This window comes from Mustela lutreola, chromosome 7 (assembly GCF_030435805.1).
Source record: "Mustela lutreola isolate mMusLut2 chromosome 7, mMusLut2.pri, whole genome shotgun sequence".
In the NCBI taxonomy this organism is placed as follows: domain Eukaryota; kingdom Metazoa; phylum Chordata; class Mammalia; order Carnivora; family Mustelidae; genus Mustela; species Mustela lutreola.
In genome coordinates, this window is record NC_081296.1 from 124,567,832 (window position 1) to 124,580,210 (window position 12,379).

A 12,379-nucleotide genomic window follows, 5' to 3' on the forward strand; every position below is an offset into this window, starting at 1 on the left:
AGGGCAGAGGGTTCCGTCCCCAAGGCAGTATCCGCATCCTCTAATTCAGCTCCTGTATACAGGAGGAACCAAATGTTTCCTGCAAGTGGGGCTCAAGCCTTCTGACCAAAGCAGCAGCTCTCCCTGTCATCTTGCCCCTTCTTTTCAGCCCTCTTGCTGCTTTTGTGTAGAAGGAAACAAGCAAGGTAGCCTGGAAAAGATCCTTCTGGAAACAGAGGTGGCCTTTCCTGCTGCAGAACTTTGTCTAGGATCAGGGTGTGGACCAGGACTGATCAAAGGAAAGGTTTCAACCCCAGAGCTGGAAAGTTGCCTCCCGCCCCCTTTCCTAAGCCCCTCTGCTTTTGACACAGGAAGAGGCACGTGCTTATGTAATTTAAAATTCCCATCCAATTTTTTAAAGTGTATTTCTCCATGCCATTCCTGAAAACCCTTGGGGTTAACAACGAGGTACATCTTTTTATGGTGTTGTGTTTTCCCACGTAGAGCGGACCTGGATACAGTAATAGGCCACGAGATCGTGTTCCAGTGTCGGCTACGAACACCTGAACCTAAGCTGAAAACTAGAGCAAAGCTGTGCCGGGGTGTGTCCGTGGGGTTTCTGGCCTCTCGCGCTTACCTACTGTCCTAGAGCCTGGGTGGAATTACATCCGGGGTCAGGTGTACCTTGTTCATCAGGCAGAAGGGACCAGGGGATACACAGAGCTAAAAACCTACACATTCACAGTTAGAGATGAAAGGCTGCAGAAATGTTTATTGAATACAGTGCCAGGTTTATAAATAAAACTTATTTACAATTTCCATAGAGTTGGTCCCCCATCAGAGAGGTGGTTAAATCTCCAAACAGTTTATCTCAAGATTTACAGAAAACGTTCAAGTACATCTCCTTGTCCAATTGCCACGGTGAAGGGTAACTTCTGTTACCAGAACTACCACCATCTTTGCTACGGACGTGGTTTAAGGAACCTCGCAAGAGCTGGAGAAAGACCACACGCTCCACCCGCGCCGCTACCTTCTTACTCCAAGGGATCCGGACAGCGAAGGATTTCTGTCTCCTACAAGACAACCTCGAGGGATTGGAAAGAAAGAAAAACACTAACTTCCAGCTGAAGGGGATAGGTTAAGACACGTTCGTGGAAACTCGTCACTGCCAAAAGGGGGAATGTAGTTTGGATATATAATAATTAATTCCAATGTCTAAAATTAATCGAGTAAACCAAAGAGCAGACTTTTGACCAAATTTACATTCTTTGTTGAGGAAGAAGTTCCCAGTATGCTGCGGGGCTGGTAATATGCGGCTACGCTGACGGGCCACAGCGGCACTCGGGAGGCCTACTGGACGGCCACTTGTCACAACACAGGTTACAGGTAGGAGTCAGACATGCATTTATAAAGAGAATATAAAAATATGTACAGTAGCTAATTTTCAATGTGTTTTAAGTTGCCGAAAGACACCAATTGAAGTGTGCAAAAATTCATTTGTCTAAAAATCAGAAAAAGCCTTTCCTGGCAAGAGTGCGTCAAGAGCCCATCTGAAACATCGAGATGCATTTGCCTCGCAACACCTACCCCCGACAGATGGAGAACAAAACTATGAAAGTGCTTGCCAAGGACTCAGCAGTTTCTAACAGCAAGTCTCAGGCTCAAGCAGGATGCCAGTTAAACTAGTCACTTTATATATATAAATATATGTATATATTTATAGAGCAGTTAGAAGTAAGGGGCAAGAGTTTACAGGGAGGTGCTAACCAACTTTTAAGGGTACGGACCCAACACCCAGCTATTTCCTCTCACAAACGCATGCTGCAGCCTGCAAACACCCGATCTGGGCTGGTCTTCCCCTCAAAAGCCAGAGGGAAAACAGCTCCGGGGACCGGGCTGCCCCCTGCACCAAGTTGGGACTCAGCACTCCCCAGGGGGGGAAAGGCTTCGCTTCCCATACAGGATGCTGGCCATGTTAAGAATCTGTTTTTTTCAAAAGCAGTCTTTTCGGAAGGACTGTGGGACCACAAAAATGGAGCCCACCCAGCTTCTAGAAAGACTTGACAGAATAGTTAAGACAGAAGGCAAAGTTTTAAAAAGTTAAAATTACCCCCAACTCTCTTTGAAACTACCAAGAAGCCATCGGACACAGGCCTGAGATGGGTCAACATGTGGCCTCCCAAAAAGAAACATCCAGGAACCCCCGGTTCTCCCTCTCTCACCTGAAGAACCTCCAAGGTGTTCCTTCCAGATTCGGGGAATCTGACAAGTCCCCTCCAGCTCCAGGTCTCCTCTACAACCACCCAGTCTAAGGACCAACGGCAGAAGTAGATGGGCGGGCTCCTCTCCACTGCTCTGACCTGTCCGTCTGGCAGGAAATCTAACAAGCTGCAAAACGCCAGAAAGACAGGGAGTAGGAGAGGGAGAAGCCAAGGGTCTCTAAAAATCAGCCCCGAACGCACCCATCTGGCTGCCAAGAGCTTCTCGCTGCCTCGGAAGCAGCCTACCGTGGTTCCCTGGCAAATTAAAACCTCCCACAGACACTCAAAAACCCAACTCTCCTTCCTGGGGAGACACCAAATGCACATCCAGGCTACATTTCAGAAAAGAGTTCTGCACTAGACGCAATATTCCTTTAAAGGGGTTTTTAAAGCACACCAATCCCACTGCAAAGACCAGTACCAGCATCTCAGTTTTGGTTACAGGTTTATAATTAGACACAAAATCCCCTCCAGGCTCGAGTTTTACTTTCAAGCTGGAGGCTCGCTTTAGTTCTGCTTGGGGGGGGGGGGGGGGGGGGCAGGGAAGAAGCGAAGTCAACTTTGGAAGAAAGAAAAAAAAAAAAAAAAAAAGGAAAAGGGAGTCTGAGGGAAGTCATCATCATAAATTAAAAATCATGACTCAAAGGTGACCGGTAGTGTCTTTTAGGCAGAAAGACTGGCTTAGAAGGGACTACTGCTTCTACCACACAGCAAGGATTAAATTACAGACAGACACACTAAATCATGTCTCTTTGCACAGATGGTCTCAAGTAGTTACATAAAACAGGTAATCAGCAGCACGATTTGAGAAGAACCCCTAAGTACATGCTTGAGAAAAAGTGGTTTTTTTTTTCCTTCATTAAAGAGCGCCACTGCCTGAATTATCATTAAGTTAAACAGGGTTCACTCCCCCCCCCACCCGCCCCCCAGTGAAAATACAAGTAGACCTACATGTCCGTCGATAGGATGAAGCAATTGCTATCTGCCCGGTTTTAGGCAAGGTCTCAGGCTCAGAGGTTGGTGCTGGGATGTCAGGAGGGAGAGAGGGCGGGCGGGAGGGCAAGAAGCCCAATGCTGGGCTGCGGGCTTTTAAAGGTACGGACCTCTCCTCCGACTGCCTTGTCCCCGTTGAGATCTCAGCTTTACAAAGCATTTAACACCACTTTAAGTTAATGGTCTTTTTTTATTGGAAAAAAAAAAAAAAAAAAGACTAGCATTTACAACTTGGAATGGACGTAAATTGTAATTCCTTGATCAGCAATGTTGATGCCTGTGCTGAAGTCCACAGCCCCAGCCTACTCTGCTGCTGGCTCCAAGTCATGGTTCAGGAGGTTTTAAAAACAGAGAGTCCAAAGATGCTCCCTTGGTAAAGGTTTTTTTGTTGTTGTTGTTGTTTTAAATTTGTGTGAATGGTGACAGCCTGACACCCATGTCACTCCAGGACAACGCAGACAACGCTAAACCAACATGTGAGGCATGCCACCCAGATGAGCGTCATGGTCACCAAGGATGGGGGCACCCAGAAGTACGAGAGGGCCGTCCTGCTAAGTGGGGCTACGTCTAGACAGCTTATCCTTCACCCATTTCTCTGCACAGCATCCTGAGGTAAACCAATTTAAAATATTTGTTTTCAGTAAACCAGCTATGACAATTTTATACTAACAAATTGAACTAGAACCCATTTGAAGAAGTTTTAAATTTTTTTCATTTTTCGTTTTTAATACAAATGCCTGACTGTGCTCAATTGTCAAGCTGCATGCATGAAAAACTGGCCAGCCCAGTGTATTAATCATGAGCAAATGGAACTGCGAGGAGTCCACTAGGTGCTTCCTTATCATTAGGTAGGACAAGTATTTATGTCGTAAAACTGATGTGTAGCTTGATCTTTAGGGGACAGGACCACCAACCAATACATGCAGATTTTGTGTGTGTGGACAGAAGGTACTTTTGACATTCAGTTTTGCTATATAGAAACAGAATGAGTAAATGAACTTTTTTTTTTTTTTTGCAAGAGGTAAGTAAAAGATTCAATTTGATTCTTCTAGAAGGGGGGGAAAGGAGTTGAAAGTAGGCCTTCATTTTGCAGTCATCATCTGTACGAATTCTGAAAAGACAAACAATCATAACTTGTGGTTATCTTCAAAAGCAGTTTGAATGAACACAACATCTCTACTCCGCATAAATGAAATAAATAAAGATCAGGGTCTCTTGAAGCAGTTATCTTGTTTCTAGATACCATAGGGAGGACTGTTCAAAACTAAGCTGAAGAGACTAATGCAGCGTTTTTACCTTCATAGTTGACTTGCCCGTCTCCATCAATATCTGCTTCTCTGATCATTTCATCTACTTCTTCATCTGTTAGTTTCTCCCCTAAGTTGGTCATGACATGACGAAGCTCTGCCGCACTGATGTAACCGTTGCCATCCTGTGAACATTAAGCAGGTGCTAATGAGGGCGGCGGAGAGGGCTTCCCAACGGGCACAGGCCACCCAGCTCCGCTTCCCCCACCAAGCCACCAAGCGCATGCCCCCGGCCAGCACCGAAATGCAGGGGCTTGGAAAACACTAAGGAACCGAAAGCAGCAATCAAGAAGCTTGGTTCAAAATTCCCCACTGCTTATCATCATGCTCACCCCCGCCTAATTTAAGGCTGCTGCAGCTAAGTCGGCTTATTTCAAAGCAAGATCACCACAGAGGCCCAGGCAATTCAGTGTAAGTGTTCTAAGTATTTCAGAAACGGTGGCAAAGCAGCGGGACAGGCTGCAACTCAGACGCAGGATTACCTTGTCAAAGACTCGGAATGCCTCGCGAATTTCTTCTTCGCTGTCTGTATCTTTCATTTTTCTAGCCATCATAGTCAAGAATTCCGGGAAGTCAATGGTGCCATTACCTCAAATAAGAAAACAAAAGCTCGCATAAAATAAATGCACCGGCAACGCTCCCCAGCGGGGAACATCTTCAAAACACGGCAGAGAAGGGTTAAGACTCTCTCGGACAAACCGCTTGAGTTATTTATTTTACGAGGTTAAACCATGTTTAAGTCTCAACTGTTCAAATACTTCACAGGGATTTCACATGACTCATGTAATCCAAACCAGTCATCAGTGCGTGCCCAGGAGAGCACTTCAGGATGCAAAGGAAATGGCACGTGGAGGTTCCTGACCACTAAAGGTGCCTACAGCACCCTTCCATTCCTGCAGGAAGCCCTTGAGACAACATCCCTCCCCACCCCGACCCCAGGCTGAGGGTAAGCCCCTGGCCCTACCTCTGCCTTGGTTCGTTACCCTGGTCAAGTCCCAGAACTGGCCTGCCAGTACAACAGAATGTTTTATGGAAGAAAAGGATTATGGAAGTGGGGGCAGCAAAAGCAGACTTTCTTATACCACAGACCATAAATTATCACAGTCTTCTCCAGAAGGCGTTTCCTGCCCACATTCTGATGATAAGTCACCTAATCATTTTTTTCTCTAGCTCAGGATCTTTGCTTTCCCAGTAAGGGCAAGGCTCGGAAGTGTTTTCATAGCTCAGACCACTACCACTTAGGTAACAGGGTCAGAACAGCCTGTTCTACGGCCAGTATTCTAAATAACTTCCCCTCTAAAACTAAGAGTTGGCGAGCACCCACAAAGACAGAAACAATTAACAGTATAACTTAAATTAAACGGAAAGAAAATTAAATGGGAAAAAGCCCTGGGTTAAAATACTCATTTTCACCAGTACCTTTAAATCAAAGTGATTCAGAAATCCCTTTGGCCTCCAAAATTTTAAAGCATTATGATAGTCACACAAGACAAAGTAAATTATTTGAAGTGCTATCTCATAACCACACAGAGCAGACATCCTTGGGCATTACGTTTATTCATTACTAGATTCTGTAGCCTGAGTCAGTTTCTCCTTCCTTGCTCCCTACAATCTAAGGGCCTAATACACTTTACCAGTCCCTAAGTACCATTTCCCAGAGTTCCCATAAAACAGGGAATGGCCACCCCATGTTCCCAGATGGCCAATCATCTTAGCAGTCAACCAAGAGGGAATTCTGAAGTATCCCTTTTCCAGAACATTGAGAGGGACAAAAACTCTTCTCAAAGTAGCTTGAATGGGCTGAAACCACTTGTTAAAGAGCTCACCCAGCTTCTCAATGTGCATGACCAGACAAATTTAATTCTACTTTATCACTTTATGATACCACATTTGTTTAAATGGTTACGTTCAAGCCAAGTCTAGAAAATAATCTAGATCCAAATTGCTTATTCTTAGCTCATTTTAAAAAATTTTCCATGTTCTACGATGTTATACATTATCTGCATGTACATGGTTTCCAAAAGGACAGCTTTTTGACAAGGAAATGCTCAGAAACTGCTTCCAGAGAGAAGTGAGCAGTAGCAGGTTACTGTCCACTGTTCTAGAGTACAGAAGAATCGGTGACCAACTGGTGACCCCATTACAAGGGCTACTGCTTATTCCTTCTTGCTCTGCACTTTACTCATCTTCCCCTTCTGTTAGGTTCTATAATCTACTCCCCACAGTCTTCGAGCACTCCATGTCCAAGCTTTATACAACCCTCAAAATTCTCTGTAATAAACACAACTACAACTCATGCTGTACTCAACTCGACACTAAAGTCTAAGGGTCTCTCCTTCCATTTCACTTCCCACTCCTCTTGGAGACAGTCAGCTTTAGAAAAGGTCTATGGCTTTTTATTTTTACTTCCCCAGAGGACTCAGTGGAGACTCATGGGCCAGTTGATAAAAAAGACTGAGCTGTAGGTCACGGCAAGTAGAAAAGAACAATATGCCGATCTGATCCAGGAAATGTTCTAGACAGTGAGCACAGCCAAAGGCAGGTCCATAATCTTCTATTTTCATTGTCAGCGGCCGTCAGGCAACCACCAAAAAGATCGTTGCACATTTGCTTTGCTCTGGGGACCTGAAAGACAATCTTGTAACATGTCTGAACTCGAATTACACAACACTGGCGCTCATTCATAGGTCTGAGCCCTCACCGTCAGCATCCACCTCGTTGATCATATCCTGCAATTCGGCTTCTGTTGGGTTCTGACCCAGTGACCTCATGACAGTTCCAAGTTCCTTTGTTGTGATGGTGCCGTCGCCATCTTTGTCAAATAGGGAGAAAGCTTCCTTGAACTCTGAAAACAGAAGTTTACCCTTTAGAATGAATGTCTTTACCCAACCCAGCCACAGCACACACTTCCCTGGGGCTTGCCAAAGCAAACCGTCCAAGTCTGCAACTTATCACAAATTGCCTCGCCTGTATCTCCTGAAATAAAGACCACGACAGTGGGGCGCCTGGGTGGCTCAGTGGGTTAAAGCCGCTGCCTTCGGCTCAGGTCATGATCTCAGGGTCCTGGGATCGAGTCCCACATCGGGCTCTCTGCTCAGCAGGGGGCCTGCTTCCCTTCCTCTCTCTGTGATCTCTTCCCTTCCTCTCTCCTACTGTGATCTCTCTCTGTCAAATAAATAAATAAAATCTTTAAAAATAAATAAATAAATAAATAAATAAATAAAGACCACGACAGTCCTATTGGACGGCCTTCATTCCGTATTCCATAAAGCAGACACTGCTCCTGGTAACTGGTTCCATAAAACCACACAGTACTCTCACATTTTTAAAGAAAATTAAACTTAAAACACACTTCAATTAGTCCTCAGTCCAATCTAACAAGTGAAGATTGGTCCCCATGCTCCCCTAAGGCCCCTTCCAGTTCAACTGCTCCAGCCACAGGAACGCCTTTCACAGCAACATTGAAGGGGTTATTAGAAATGCACTCTCCCAGGGAACCAGAGTTCTCTCTATATGGCATTTATTTCAAAGGCATCCCTGGTTTCCTAAAGAGAAATCATCTCAAGAATCCTCCAAGGAATAATCAAAGCTAGAATCTAAACGGACTCCCTTTCCAATTATTACAGTAGAACTAACCCTCATTTCCACCCATTCCCCTGTATTTTCAAAGAGCAAGCACGAGCCTTCAGGGTAAATTCCGAAAAGACCTGAATTCCGCCTTACAGCGGGCTCCCGGCACTCCCACCACATGCAAAGCCGGACCGGCAGGAGCCAGTCAAACATGCCGGAGTGGAACAGGGTATTCCCAGCTCCACTTCCACAAGGCCTGACACGCTGGCAAGGAATGAACACCTGACCTAAATATTTCTGCTTCTTGCTTCCATTTAAATAAATTCTTAAGAAACCGTTCAAATTATAGTGGGGTGGGGGTGGGAGGGAAGGGTCAGAGAAGTTATCCGAAAGGAGTCAAGCCTCCTTCTGGCCTAAGGGGACCCCCTGAAGTCATCGACTTACCAGCGATCTGTTCTTCGGTGAGCTGATCAGCCTACGTAAAGAAAGAAGAGGTATACCTCAGTGCACAAGCACTGATGGAGAGCAGCAGGGTTTTCTCAATTATACTTTTGATATTGACCTTTCAAAAATCACTCTTTAAAAAAAAAAAAAAGCCAACCACGTGAAACTGCTAGCCACTAAATGAAAACAATGAGAATAAAAGGAACACTTTATGCTACTTGAAAAAACAAAGGATGACAAAGAAGTGACATTTCACTTCACGTTTTCTTTGCTGAGCCAATGGCTAATGCACTCTGAGGTCTAACGAGGAAGGGTCAGTTCATAATTTGAAAAATGGCACCTCTAGTGGCAAAGGCCCCACCACACCGGAGGCAGCAGCCAGCTTAGAGAAAGAAGAGCGCCACCTACTGCGCCAGGGACACCGCAGTCCCCCCTTCCATCGGAGGATGCCAGCCTGATGGCTGCTGTCACCACCGCCAGGATCGCGGCCAGGGGCAGGCTTTTAGCGCACCTTGCGCATTGCTGCGGGCGCTCCAAAATCTCCAAACAGGCGTTACATAACGGCCTTGGGTTGGATTAACAGGCTTCAGTATCTATTTTATGAAATACAATTAAGTGGAAAATATAAATATACCGCAATGGTTCACCCCCACCAACTTCATTTCCATGCAATAAATGCTTTTCCATTTAAATTAGGCAGTTATTTATGAAAAGCCCCCCATTTGTAAGGGCTGATGCCCTCAGTCAAATTATCTTTGATAAAGAAGCCAGGAAAAAAATGCAAACATCCTACTACTGAGCTGTTACAAAACCGCAAACGTGAAGTACCCACAAAGGTACGAAATAATTATGAGTCTCTACCATGTCTTTTTTGGAAAAAGAGCAACTACTAACTTTGCTAGAGAATATTCACTAATTTTCAGGATGACAGAAGAGCTGCTCGGATAAAGCCACTTTACACTCAGGTGGTGATGGCCACGCAGGTTATTTGCACTGGTTTTGTCTGGTCCCTGCAACACGGAACCTGTGACCTGTACCTTGGGGGGGAATAGGGGGGAGCTTCCAGAATGCAAGGAGAGCTAATAAGTATTTTTATTTTAATGACGGACACCTAAGGAAGCCAGTTACAAAACAAATCCCAATAGAAAGCTAACCACGTTATGTCTACACTGATCTTAAATGAAAACTTTCCCAATAGGTGTGGTGTTCCAATTTACTGATTTGGGGAAAAACTTATTTTTTCAAATTAGAATTAGGTCTTCCTTCCTTTCTCCCCCAGTCATCCGAAGGCGGTTTTCTTTATATCGCATGAAGGAGACACGATGATTTATGTAATGCCAGGACAACATCTGTCTTTGTACCACAGGAAGCCCTGCCACACCTCGAACGAGAAGCTGTCCCCTAACCGGGAAGAACAGTCCCACCTCACCGCAAAACTCTCCTGGTAAGAGAGCTTTCCGAGAGCATCAGCCTTTCTCCACAAAGAAATACCCACCCCCAAATCGCTCTGGTCTAAAGGGCAAAGGTGCTCTGAACCTGTCGGGAGCCATCTCCCCGTCCCGCCAAGCCAGAAAGCGCTGTGGGTGATGTCAGCCCAGCCCGCCCATGGAGGAAGGAGGCTGAAGAAAACACACCCAGCCAGGCGCACAGGCGCATCTGGCAATCTAGAGGCTGCAGAGAAAGCGGAAACGTGGAGGGCATCTCTCTGCGGACTGCAAAGTGGCGAGGGGCCAGGCAGGGATGCGTGCCCCGAGAGCAGGCGGGATGCGGAGGAACGAGGGAGCCCCAGGGTGGGGGCACCGCCCTTCCCTGGCCAGGATCACCCCCCCACTCCCACCCCCGCTCCGGGACCGCGCGGCGAGAGGGGGCCAAGCCCGCCCCGCTCCTCCCACCCGCTTCTGCTCCCCCAGGCGGCGAGCCGCACCGCCGCCTCCTACCGGAGCAGAAACTTTGCGTCTCTAATGGAAACCGAGCCGCGCGCCAGCTCCCTCCTCCCCCGCCCCCCCCCCCGCCCCAATTAGCTCGAGCCGAGTGCCTCCCTCGGGAAGGGACCTCCGGGGTACAGAAGATCAAGCACGCCTTCACTGCCGCACTGGGTGGGGGGGCTGCAGGGGTGCGAAACATGGGGACACGAGCCCCGGCCACACGGTGGGGCCCCGCCCGGGCGCAGGGCGGCCGGCCCGCCGCTTCCGCCCTCTCCGCCCCCCACCCCTCGCCTTCCTGCCCCCACCCCACCCTTCCCCGGCTCCTTCCTTCCCAACCCACGCCCGCGCCGCGCCCCCCGCGAGGGAGGAGGGATAGCTGCTGAGCCAGGGCGCCCAGCGGGGTCGTCGGGTGGGGGAGGTGGTGGACGCGGACTGCGCCCCCCACGCCCGGGCCGAAGCAATGTGCGCCACCGGCTAGGTCGGGCCCATTCATTCTCCGCAGCCAGCCCGACCCCCCGCCTCTGTGCCTAGGGTGGAGGGCGGCGGGGGGGGCTCAGGGGAGGGATCGAGTGCCGGGCCCCGCCCGGCTCCCCCGCCCCCCGGGGCCCCGGCCCAGGCGCAGCGCTGCGGGAAGCCCGGGTGCGGCGCGCTGGATGCAGTGGTGCGGGGCTGGGGGAGGGGGTGGATGCGGCAGGCCCCGGTGCAGCTGCGGCCGGAGCCCCTGCCCGCGGACAGCCCACGGCCAAGTCCAGCTCCAAGAGGGACCAAAATTTAAATAAGAAACCCTGGCCAAGAAAAGCGAAATGCAAATCCAAAATGCGTCCTCCTTAACTGCAGCTGCTGCGTAACACCCGGAAAAGAGGGAGAAAAAAAAAACCCACACCGAAAAAAAAGGGGGGGCGCTCAACTCAAAATTTGGGAAGAAATGGGCAGACAGCTGCTACGCCGCCGTTTACCACTCCCGACCTACCATGGTGCGAGCGAAGGGAAGAAGAGCAGAGGGAGCGAGGGTGGCTGCACCAGCGCAGGGGCTGTGACGGCGGGGGGTGCCTCCGCTGCTGTAGCTGCTGCTGCTAAGGCGCGATGTGCGCTCAGCGCTGTGCCGCTGCCGCCGCCCGACTGTGAGTAACGGCGCCGCGCCCGCGAGGCTCCCAGCACCACTGCCGAAGTGCGGGGCTGCACCCGGCGGTATATATACGGCGCTCCGTATCCCTCCGCCACGGCGCTGCCGGCTCGCTCCGAGCGGCGCGGGAAGGGCCGGGCCTCGCCCGGTTGGCCCCGCCCCCGTCGCGCCCCGCCTCCCGCCTCCCGCCTCTCTCTTCCCGGGCGCGCCCGCCGCGGGCCCAGCCTGGGGCCCCGGGAGGCGGCGGGTTCGCTGAGAGGCGAGAGGTCGAGGGGCTGGGGCCGACGCAGGAGCAGGTGGAGCGAGGAATCCCCAGAGACTCCTGTCTGGGGCTGGACTAGGGCAGAGTGTCTCCACAGCCCCGACCTGGGGCGGCCATGGACGTGAGAAGCTATCCGCCTCTCACCCCGGACCCACCTCCATCTGTGGGACACCCCCACTCCCCGGACTTCACATCTTTTACACCTTCTCCTGGCGCAGCCGGGTTCCGCGGGCCCCGCGCCCCGGGGTCTCCAGCTGGCCACCTTCCTTTCGGGATGTTTCAGGAGGTCCTGGGGCAGGGGAGGTCCGCGGGGAGCTGGGGACAGAGGAATTGACAGCACACCTTCCCCTGCCTTGGAGAGTGTCTGGAAGGGGCATAGCAGTTTTCCTCTCGCAAGAAATTGGTCAGATGTCTTTTTTCTTTTAAAAATTTGAAGCAATTTCTGAAATATTATATACGCTAAGTTGCTAAATCTGTGTCATGCTCATATGCTTAGCCAGTCTTCTTTTAATTTT

The 12,379-nt window shown here is 49.4% G+C and overlaps 1 protein-coding gene across 2 annotated transcripts; it reads right to left on the minus strand.

Moving 5' to 3' along the window:
- Positions 1-724: 724 nt before the first annotated feature.
- Positions 725-11,875, minus strand: CALM1 (calmodulin 1). 2 transcript variants are annotated; one of them, XM_059182516.1, is made up of 6 exons: positions 11,450-11,875; positions 8,555-8,585; positions 7,242-7,385; positions 5,023-5,129; positions 4,530-4,665; positions 725-4,344 (listed from the first exon to the last, which is right to left on the minus strand). In XM_059182516.1, exons 1-6 carry the CDS (start codon positions 11,450-11,452, stop codon positions 4,316-4,318), a joined length of 450 nt encoding a protein of 149 aa, XP_059038499.1. In that variant the 5' UTR covers positions 11,453-11,875; the 3' UTR covers positions 725-4,315. The 2 variants fall into 2 exon arrangements, with proteins under 2 accessions (XP_059038499.1, XP_059038498.1); XM_059182515.1 differs by lacking the exon at positions 11,450-11,875 and adding an exon at positions 9,066-9,089.
- Between the last annotated feature and the right edge of the window lie 504 nt (positions 11,876-12,379).